Below are 11082 nucleotides of genomic sequence, written 5' to 3'. Positions count from 1 at the left end.
GCAGGTACATCATCAATCCATCCAAAAAATGTGCTTTCAGTTACCCTTTTTTTTTTTTTTTTTTCTTCCCAAGTTGCAAGACACACCTCCGAGCCCACGCGCAGGAAATAATTCGCACCAACGACTTGGAGGAAGTCCCCGGTGGGCGCTGCGAGGCGAGCCGGTCGGCCCCACACACTGCTTGCTCACTTTTTTTGCTCTTCGTGCATCAGCTGGAGAAGCGAGCGGCGCAACACCGGCCGGGAGCGAGAGAGCGTCCAAAACTATTCTTCTTGGCTCGGGGACAGCGCAAGAGACCTGATGATGAGGTACACGCCACGTTTGCAGCGCAACTTTTGCAGCTTTGTCACCTAAAAGTGGCGCATTGGAATTGTTTTATTCTGCTGCCTTCTTACAGGTGTTCCGCAGGGCTGGAGCGCTTTTTGTGCTGCTTCCTCGTTTTTGCAAGGCAGGCTGCAACGCAATGGCCAGGTAAGGAGACTTTGCACATCTCATAACTGTGCAATCAAACTTTGAGCGCTTGGGTTGTTTGAGAATTGTCACAAGTCGACAAATGCCCGCCAACACACGCCGGAAGAGTAAGAATGAAATGGATGGATGGATGGATGGATGGATGGATGGATGGATGGATGGATGGATGGATGGATGGATGGATGGATGGATGCATGCATGCATGGATGCATGCATGGATGCTTTGTCCATAAATAACAAACCGTATCTTGGCCTGTTTGAAATTGACTAAAGCTGGATTCCCAATTGACTTTAAATCCATCCGATTTGTTTTGTGCATGTCTATTTCCATATTCATTTCATCAAGTGACACCTTCCCCATACGCTTGTGTTTGCAATGATGACAAATATGAATTGACCCGCCCGGGTGTCAACATAGCATAGGAGACTCGCCCAATGGCAACAATCCATGGGTTAAGTTGACTTTTCCTTTCCTCCATTGATTTGATTGTCTCCTGGTCTGAGGTGCGTTAAAATATTCCGCATGTCCACTATTTAGCCATTTGGTTCCGTGGATTCTGACGTGGAGGTGAACGCAGTCAATCAAAGAGGCGCCTCGGTAGACGAGTGCGTCAACAACAACAACAAAAAAGTCCAGTTGTTCTGCGTTCCTTGTCTGGACTGAACATGACAAAATGTCACTTGGCAATCTTCGGGCTGTCGGAACGCCAAAATATATTCCCGAATGAAAGAACCGTCTTCTGTCGTTGAATAATTGATCTGTGTATTTAATCTGGTTGATGTTTTGTTGCACTGTCAGTTGATAGGGAGATGAAATTGAGAGGGCGTTGATTAATATTTGATTGACAAGCGATCGGAGTCCAAAGGCTCCTAGGGTGGGGGGGATACTCAAAAGTGACGGATGATCTGTTTGCCTTGAGTTTGGACCTCCTTGGAGCAGATTATTGCAAAATGGTGTGACTTTCAGTCCATCTTTATGACAAATGTTCTCTCTCAAGACAAATTGTCCAAGTCTTTGGGAGTTGCAAGCACCAGTTGAGCTGCTCTACTACTTCTTGCTAAAGTGAGACGGCTCTCTCCTTGAGCCACTCATCTCTCATGTGTTGAGATCCTTCATGTACCTGTAGAAGTAGAAACCTTTGGCAACGTGACATCATCGGTCGCAAAGTCCTCCTTCCATTCGGCGGCGGCGATGTCGTGCATGCGTGCGTGTGACATGTTTGAATTGGGCTCTAATTTATTCCCAGTCCCCGGCTGGGTCAGGAATCCCTATTGTCATGTGATCTTTGACATGCACCCAGCGGTGGTTTTGCCTGAGGGGAGGGGGATGAGGAAAAGGAAGGAGGGGGGGAGGGAGGTAGGGGGCCGCTTGTAAGGGGACACCCCGCCGGGCCATTTAATGGCTGAATTAGATGCCACATTAAAAATCACAGTTGGCCTCGGGGCATTCCGCATTTGGAACATAGTCGGATTGTGCACGCAGAGAGAAAGTTCACCCCCCCCAACCTTAACCCTCACAAAAGATTGACAGGCTCCAAGAATGAAATATTGTCTGAGGCTGCAGATGGGTGGCACTTTTCGGATGATGAAATAAATGGGCCGGCTATGCGCAGATTCTGTTGACTCACTCAACCTTGTGATGTCTAATCCCTGGATTTGCCAGTCGCTATACTTATTGGTGATGGAGCACCTCATGAGGTGCTGCGCATCGAGGCGCCATCTCCGTCGCGTGGATTTCAAAGGTCATTAAGCCTCTCCCGTCTCGAGGATGGCTTCTATCTAGGAGTGTCAGGGTTACCAGGTTTGGACTTGTGGCTGGGGGTGGGGCCGGGGCTGGGGTGGGGTGGGGTGGGGGGTGAGGGGGTTCATTCCAAGTGTCAAGTGGTCTGCACCTCCCTTATTGGCTCACTTTTCTCTGCCTTTGCACAACCTTGACGCGAGGGATTAACGCTCCCTCTTTCCAGAGTGCAGAATTTGTGTGCGTGTGTGTGTACATGTGATTATACATGTGCGTGTGTGTATGCGTGTATACGTGTGTTGTATGTGTGTGCCTGTGTCACTCACCGAGATGTAAGTCGGCTAACTCGTAAGGTCGCGCATTCTTCTTCATTTGTAGCTTTGTGATTGTTTCGAAAAGATGGCATGTGAAGACAGGAGCCATTTTGGTACTGGCTTTGAAATTGCGTCTATGTTTTTGTCAGCACATCCTGCTTTGCTTACTTGGATTGCCCCGTCTAAATTCTGTTGCAAATCTTTAGATCGGGTCAGGACATTGAAAAACATGGCCTAGTTTCAGACAGCCCCCTCCCACGCCTGCTCACACACGCACACACAAAAACACACACACACGCTGTTTAATTTAGCGTCCACGGACATGGAGGAAACGTTTAGAGAAAGGTTTGAGTTATTCGTCATTGGGTTTTCTTTTTCCCGTTTGCTATTTCTAACTGCTGCCATTCAAAAAGAAACACGTGCATCTCGCGAAACAAACTTGACCAAGTATGGAGAAAAAAAGTCCGTCCTTGACAAATGTACTTGGCAAATACGTCATGAAGACACCTGGGAAGGCTTTTGAATTGCAAACAGTGTTATTTGTATGGTGGATGTGGCGCCACTTGAGTTTCAGGTGCTGCCGTCTCTCATGTTGCGGCCCATGACAAAATGCAGAGCTTTGGGCTAATTGCTAGTCTCGCCGCAAAGGGGAGCGGGTCAGCGTGGCGGCTTGTGCCGTGGGCCCAAATGTCTTCGGCACTCAAGGCATGCTGAGCTCTTTCCTGTTGGGGGCAAAACCCTCACTTATCTGCTGGTCTTTCCCAGCCCAGCCCCGACCCGAGTCACGTTTGCCGGAGTTTCCACAGCTGCATTTTGGTGGGAAAAAAAGAATAATAACGAGTGCACTGGTCCTAAAGTGATAACCTTTTACTCCCATTTGAAGGGGAGGTTGCGTGTGGATGGTTTTCATCGAATTTGTCAATAAAGATACGATTTGATGATCCACTGAAATGATGTCAACAATATGCAAACTGTTGGAATGTATCAATCTTAACAAAAGGTGAATTTGGGTTGGCTGCTACGGGAGGAAACCAGATCTTTCGACCTGCCATGCCACTTTGTTCCCCGTCTCTCGCTGTAGGCGGCCTTCTCTTGTCCTTGAACACATGACACCAAACAAGAGACCACCCCTCTTGCAGAATCACTGGATTTTTTTGGGGGGGGGACACACTCACCGAGACTTGAGTGAGCTTTTCCTCCCATTTACAGGTTAGTTGAAGCATATTTAAAGTGCCAGATGTGACCTTTGGTCAACTGAAGCCGCAGTATCCCACTCCATGCATTTTGCAAAACGAGTGAATGGACCATTGAAGATTTCACGAGGCCTCTCCTAGGAATGCCTTTGTCCGTTTCAAACGTGGCTCTCTGTTATGTGGTCTTATCTTCTGATTGACTCTGGCGATTCGCAAGCCGCCTTTGAAAGCGGCCGCGGATTCCGCTCATTCACCCGTCCCTCAAGAGTCGCTGTGTCTCTAAGGCACTTGTCTTCTGTTTTTTTTTTTGCCCACTGGCAAATCTCACACCGCGGGGGTGAGTGAATTGAGGAGAATCCCATGGGCCGGCCGAGCAGATTACCATCAAGTCGAGTCTCGAGGGCTTGTGACAAAAGGGGGATTTGCTGAGGTTTCCTTCTTCTGTTGGAAGTACGACTTGGAAAAAGGCTAGGGTGCCCACGCCTACAGGCACAACAAGAGAAGTTATGGATTGTCCAAGGGTCATACATTGGAGAGTCTTTCAAAAGTTGTGGTTGGCGCTCAGGACTTTGTTTAGGGAAGCTCTCTTCAAGTGTGGCACAAAGAGTCAGCTCAGTAGTGCTCTGCGATCCAAATCCAAGCCTGGACCTTGTGCCAGTAACAGAGTGTCTGTTGTCGGCTTAGGTTGTCCCAGTTCTCACAATCCCAATCCAAGCCTGGACCTAGAGCCAGTAACAGAGTGTCTGTCGTCGACTTCACTTGTCCCAAAATCCAAATCCAAGACGAATCTGTTCACCTTCAGGGTCTGAAAACAAGTGTGTCCCAAGTCACGTTCAGTCTTTAGGCTGATATTGAACTGCCAAAGGATCGTACCGCATAAGTTGATCTTGTTTTGTGCTCCTAAGCGGAATATTTCCAAGCTGGTTGCGGTGTAGAGTCCACTTTGCCGGTTTCACGTGTTGAAAACAAGGAAAGTGGCGCGGGGTGGGAAGCAGAGTCTGCATCAATCCACCTCAAACGAATGCTCATAACTTGTAATTGTGTGAACGGTGAGTTTGCAGACAATAAAGGCTGCCCTCTATTCACTCCTCGCTTGCTTTGGGCCAGGTGGCACGGTGCCATCCATTCAGAGCTTTGGATCAGGGGAGGAGGTCAGCCATGAGGGCATTAAATATTTAAAGGACTGACCAGAGAGATTTGCGGGGGCCATTCATCTGGCGAGCCAAACTACTTCATTCCGAGGAATTCGCTGAGCCTTTGAGGGATGCAAAGTGCTTGTGAAAACATCAGGTTGAACACAATCCCGTGGTTTCTCAGCCCTTGTTGACTTTGCCATCTCCATTTATTGAATATCGTTTCCTGTCCTGGATGTGGAAAGCACAACAAGAGGGTCACACCTTTTTCAAACGGTCAAATTTGTGCGTTTGAATCCCCTATCAAATATTTTGTCCATCAAGTGTGTGAAGATTTCTTATAAAATCCTTTTTGCCTTTTGTAGTTTTAGCCAGTCCGACCCGTTGAACTCATTCACTGCCAACCCAGTTAATATCTCTGACGTCGATAACCGTCAATGGCACTGAATGCGTTAATGTCAAATCACGCCATGCTTTGTTGTCACATAGACTTCATCAAGAGTTGCTGGTTGCCACAAATAACTGGCAAACAACTCAATCATCCAGGATTTCTTCTCTTAGTTGGGTTGGCATGTCATTCCTAACTATTTCCGTAACAAAGATCCCCCTCAGCCTCGGGATGGCTGGCTTATCATTCTTCCATCTATCCAACTCCGAAAGTACGGCGAGGTCGCTTGATGCCCGAGGGAAGGAATACCTGCAGATCTTTGCCTGGGTGGAGCTCCTCCACTTGGATGCCTCAAGATGCGGCAGTGCTTACTTTGGACCCGTGACACAATATTCAAAACTGCTGCGGCCTTGTGTGTTGTCACGATTACTGTATGTTTTGAAAAGAAACCCCCCCCCCCCCACGTGGGGCCGTTCAGCTGGTTCACTAAGTTCAATGGAAATCAGTTTGCTGCACTCTCTAAAGCTCCACCACGTGGATTAGAAAATGCCTGTGCTTGGTGTAAGCTCAAACGAAGGAAGTGGAAGATTTGATTGGATTTGATTTTTGCGGCGCCCAAAAGAGGGGGGGTTACGAATGCCGGCACCCCGGACTCTAATCTTCTCTGTACTAATTGACGGCCCTGATATTGTCTTGTGGATGAAAGGCCTCTTTGTCACTCCGGCTTCTCTTCACTTCTGTATCCCGGCGGGGCGGGGCGGGCCTCTGATATCGCCGTCGGCGTGACGTCACCGTCTGGCGGCCATTGTTTCAATTCATTCCAGGAGATTAAAGTGTCAACGAGAGGCAAAGTTAACTGCCAAAGGTCTTCAAGGACCTTAGTTTGAAATAGTTTGCACAGGCTGAAGGTTGAGCGAATGCGAATATCCATTTGACGATTTTCCAGCTTCCCAGCTGCTCTGCAACATCTTGGACCTGTGGAGACAAGCAAAACGTCTGCGCTGGTGAATGGGTGTGTCGTCGGTGAGATAGTCAGTGCGGATGGTGATAAAGTGTCCTTTTCATCATGAAAAACTTCCCCTTCCAATCAAACATTTGGCACGTGTTGTTCTCTGCGCTTTGAACATAAATGAAGGGGCGAATCAAGACAAGACAGGAGCTGGAAATGACAGATAGTTGCTTCACTCGGGCGCCGTGTGGCTAGCTTGGCGCGTTGTGCGAGTTGAGGGTGGTTAAGTGGCTAACCCTTAAAGGCCAAACGCCTCGATTCCGCCGTCCTTCTCGCACGTACGGCCCCTTTTTCCGATGGTCAGTCAATAAATTGTCCCGCATGATTGGCAGGAGAATGCAAAGAATGCCCATAGCCTGGGAAGTTTGTCAGTGGACGTCGGCGATGTCAAAGCGGCCGGCGGGCCTCCGTTTTATTAGATATGAGCATGTCTTGGAATGTGACCAAGACGCGCCGTTTGATTTATGAAGCCGACAGGCTGCAGCGCGTCCGCGACTCCTCATTACCTTTTGCAACCTGTGACACACAAAGGTTAAGTCTTGACTTTTTGTGCTTCTTTGAGGATTTCTAGGATCTTTCTTTTCTACTATCTCCAACTTTTCAAGCATGAAACTGTCCACTAAGAGTTTGCACACGTGCACCATTGCCCTTCTTTCATAGTCAAAGAGACAGACGCATTATCAGTTTTTTGTTCACAATTCAAAAATACAAAAAGGATGAAGAATTCTCTTGTCTTATTGTTTCCAAAAAGCAATGACAGTACAATAATTGGCGAGCGCAAAATCGAGTCTAGTCTACAGATGAATCACGAAAGCCATCGCTGGTTAATTAAGATTAGCCACAGGCAGACAAAGTTGACGTGTGGCTAATTATAATCATTCATCATAATAGTTTGACGTCCCTCCCGACTGACAAAATCCAAAGCAACTCACGTTAGACACATTTTGGGCTCCACTATTTAGTCGGTGGTATCGTTGATCGCGCGCGGATGGCTGGGCAGAGGCCAACTATTTAAGTGGCAGCAATTCAAAAGTTACTTTTCCACAATAACTTCAAGGAAGTTGTCAGCAACATGTCACAATGTCTTCCAGTAATGATGATTCATGGAAGTTTTTTTTTTTTTTTTACTCTGGCTGCTGGTCCCGTATTTATTTTGTCTTAATTGTCGTTGTTGATCTTATTTTTTGCTGAATACACATTGCGATAGCTAGCTTTGGAAAAGACAAGAAAATCTGCTCTCAAATCGGATCTGGATATTTATTTTTCTCTTGCAAGGGAAGGAAGAAGTCTGCTCTCATCACACTTGATGGAAGAGCTTGTCAATGCTTATTTTCAAAGCAAGAAAAGAGTTGAAAGAAAACTCTGAATTCACTTAACGGTTCCTTTCGAGGTTGCCTTAACAAATGACCATCTTCCATTGTTCCGAGGCAGACATCAGTTGAACAAAGACTAAAATCCACCCAAAGTGCGTAACGTGGGATTTCACGGCAAAGTACGACAGTAACCGGAGGAAACCTGCAAACGTGGTCAGCGCCTTCTGACTTTATTTCTGCTGGCTGTCAATCATCTAAATGTCCCTAAACTCAGTGGCTGCAGCTGAAATGAGGGTGGGGGGGTGTAGTGTCGCACACACACACACACACACTCTGAAGTCGCCTTGGTGAATAGTCAGACGTAGTGGAGAATGCAGATAATGGCCGCGGATCCCTTTTTTACCTACCCCCCAAATGAAACACAGCCCAACTGGAATCTTCTTTGTTTTGCCGTCCTGTCAAGGTGCCACAGCCAGACCCCCAACAAGTGACATATATCTGGGGGACCATTTCTCTACGGGCATCTGGATGGCATGGCCACTCGCTTGAGTGGGACTCTCGCGCCACCTCACGGTCCCATTATCGATAAGCCCGAGCGGTCTGAGTCGAACGCTCTCGTCTGCGTGGGTATTGGCTAGCAAGGAAATGTGGAAAAAACCTTGCAGGTAGCAATTTGCCGGCTCGTGCGTCACTCCAGCCTTCCTTGGTTGTCTTGAGTGATGAAAGGAGGCGGCCGGCCCCATCTAGTCATTCAAGGTTGCGCCGTGGACGCTTAAGTGTGCCTCCACACCCTTCCAACCTGGCATTTTCTCCTCGGACCCGCTCATGAACTGGTGACCCAAAGACAAATAATGAGTATGAGACGCGGACTTGAAAGGGCGACATTGTGTCCTTCGCGAGGCTTCCTCTTGTTGCGCTTTAGCCAGCTTTGAAACTCTGTCTTATGTCCTTTGAAGGCATCTTTCGTTCAGGTAGCTCAAGTGCAAAGTGAAGCTCCTTCCTAGCAAGGCCTGGCCTCGCTACCGAAGAGGCTCCCTTGACTTCCTTTTTCAAAAACAACTTGCAGGAAATCCAGCAAGGTCTGCTGAAAATATTACAATCTCGCTCTCCACCTCCACTTTCGGCAATGTTTTCGGAGCGCGTCGAGAAGGTTGACACATGCGAAGTTCATCACACCCCCTCCAAAAATGCCTTTGTTTAAAACCCACAGGAATGGTTTGGTTCTTTCTTTTCCGGAACGCTCCTTTTTGTGGAGTAGTTGACTCCAAAAAGTCCCTGGCAATATTCTGATACCTGAATTTATCTGGACTGAATTGAGGAAAAAAACTCGAGATGCACTTTCCTCTACCGTCCAGTCCTGGGTTGGGTTTGGGGGCTGAGGATGTCCTGAATCTGTGCAGGATACAATGAAAACTTCAGTTGGGTCGTCTTTCCTGTATATGGCAGTTGAGTGAGATGACGCCGTCTGCGTTTTCGGACCTCTGCCCATCAAGTTCTGGCAATGGCACGGCATTTCCTCCCGCTAATCAATGTTCTTCCTCCGAAAGCCGCCGAGCTCAAATCGGCTTTGAAGTTTCCTTTTTGGAAATCCCTTTGTCGAGTTCACCTAAGGGGCTGGCTCGGAATCGAACATCTTGCCGTCACATGTTTTGCTGGAGCAGAAAGTCGTGTCAGGGAAATGTTCAACAAAGTCTGCGGTGAAGCGTGAATGAATCCATTCTTACTTTATTTGTGATACAAAATGAGCTTTTCTTTATCGTCAACTCAGCTTCTTCCATGTAACTGGCAACATATTCCCGAAAGCCAGACTTGAGATAAGAAGGAAAGGCTCCGACGGCCATTCTTGGTCCACATCTGGATTTCCCCTCTTGCCATCTGTTTGCAAGAAACGTCGCTGCCGTTGCTGATTCACGCTGGAAAACTGCACAGCAACATGTTACTCATCTTGGCATGCTTCAGGGAGCGGAAATAAATTCTCTGAGAGTTTGGCACATCAATTTTCTCCCGTAATGTCACGAGAGATCTTTCTGGGGTCTTCTGCGCCATTCAAAGCCATAAAGATAAATCCCTGGCGAGGCGTCCGGTCCGCCGGTGACAAAGGGACGGCGGATTGTACCCGGGCCAACATTCCCAACTCGTCTCGTCTGACTGTTTCACGACATGCGTTTGGAGCGGGAAGGAAAGGCCAAAGAGCCTCGGAGTGTGTGACAGGAAATTCTCAATCATGTGGGCCGTAAGCACAATTACCCCTTCTCTGGAAAAAACAAACAAATCACATAAGAGAAGCCGATGATGCTTTATGGTGTGAATTGCGCCTCTCCACTTGCAAGCCAACTTTTACATGAAAGGGGGATTTTAACAACCATACTCTCTAATGTGCCCGAAAAGAATCTGGCGCAAAGTACATTTCTCTCCCCCGGGGAGTGTCTAATCGGGGAAATTCGGCTTGAAAAACAAATGCGACTCGGGGACAAATAGAGTCGATGTGATGCGTGACGCAGTCGCTCTTCCGGTCGCCATCTAAATCCCCGAACTCGGGATCGCTGCTCTTGATTCTCGGAAGCGTTGTCGTCAACAGCTGTCCAAACACGAAACCAGCTGAAAGCGGCGACGTAAGCTGCCATCATCACCAAGTCCCCAACCAAATAGTCTGGCCGTCTGTTTTAATCCCGCCCCCCCTCCAAAAAAAAGGAAGGAAGGAAGGTGTTTACATGCATTTGAAATGTCTGCTGATTTCTTTCCTTCCTTATGGCAGAAAAAAGCATTGTTTACTTAACGGCCTTGACATATTTATGGGCTTATAAAAGCCGGCGCTCGGCATCAAACAAGAGCCAGTGTGGTCGGAGGGGAAAAAAAAGCTTTGGGCTTGTCTTTCAGGTGCTAAAGCGCAGCTCCTTTGCATTCTATGCTGCTCCAGTGAGCTCACCTTAACCCGCTGCCAAATAGTCAGCCAGGATATAGACAAGAATGAGTCATGTAAATACAGCAAGTCTCAAAGACCAGAACATCCTGTCAGTCATTTATCCCCCCCACGGAGAGTTTCCCCATCTGATCTTTGGAGTCCAACCGGTCGGTGTTGGAGAAGAAATTTAGAACCCCAATGGCTGCATGGAGGAAATTTCAAATGTAGCTGGTGGCTATTTTCCTCTCACTCTGCTGCATTTGGGTCGATTCGTATGCGAGCGAGCCCCTCACCCTTGCTCCTGTTCGACTCTGTCTGGATTCCAGGTGTGGGAGAGTCTGCAAAGCAGGTCAATGATTTGTCAAAGCCTTCGCCTCAGAGTCCAAGCACTCAAAGAATATTGTACGTGCGTCAATAACCCCGAGGTATTGAAGGAACATATTAACAAATCTGGAGAAAGAGAAGAAAAAAAAAGCACGGCAGTTGTGGTAGAATGCAAAATGTGCATGCTGAAGAACAGGAATAGAACTGAAAAGTGACTTTGAAAATGCTGACTAGCAAAAGTAGATCAAGGTTTGGAATCTTGACTTAATGCATGTTAGTGGGAGAGCAATCCCCCCA

General features: G+C 47.7%; 1 protein-coding gene across 3 annotated transcripts in view; it reads left to right on the top strand.

Annotated features, from left to right (window-relative positions):
* The first annotated feature begins 113 nt into the window (after positions 1-113).
* col18a1a (collagen type XVIII alpha 1 chain a) overlaps positions 114-11082 on the top strand; it is a 30617-nt gene continuing 19648 nt past the window's right edge. For 2 of the 3 annotated variants that reach the window (XM_061287112.1, XM_061287113.1), the window contains exons 1-2: positions 114-308; positions 398-471. In XM_061287112.1, the coding sequence (XP_061143096.1) occupies positions 301-308; positions 398-471 (82 nt within the window). In that variant the 5' untranslated portion in view covers positions 114-300. The remainder of the gene's footprint in view (positions 309-397; positions 472-11082) is intronic. The other variant, XM_061287111.1, reaches the window with a different exon arrangement.

The sequence above is a fragment of the Syngnathus typhle genome, linkage group LG9 (assembly GCF_033458585.1).
Source record: "Syngnathus typhle isolate RoL2023-S1 ecotype Sweden linkage group LG9, RoL_Styp_1.0, whole genome shotgun sequence".
In the NCBI taxonomy this organism is placed as follows: Eukaryota; Metazoa; Chordata; class Actinopteri; order Syngnathiformes; family Syngnathidae; genus Syngnathus; species Syngnathus typhle.
The sequence above is the reverse complement of the archived record's forward strand: the minus strand, read 5'-3'. Positions and strand labels throughout refer to the sequence as shown.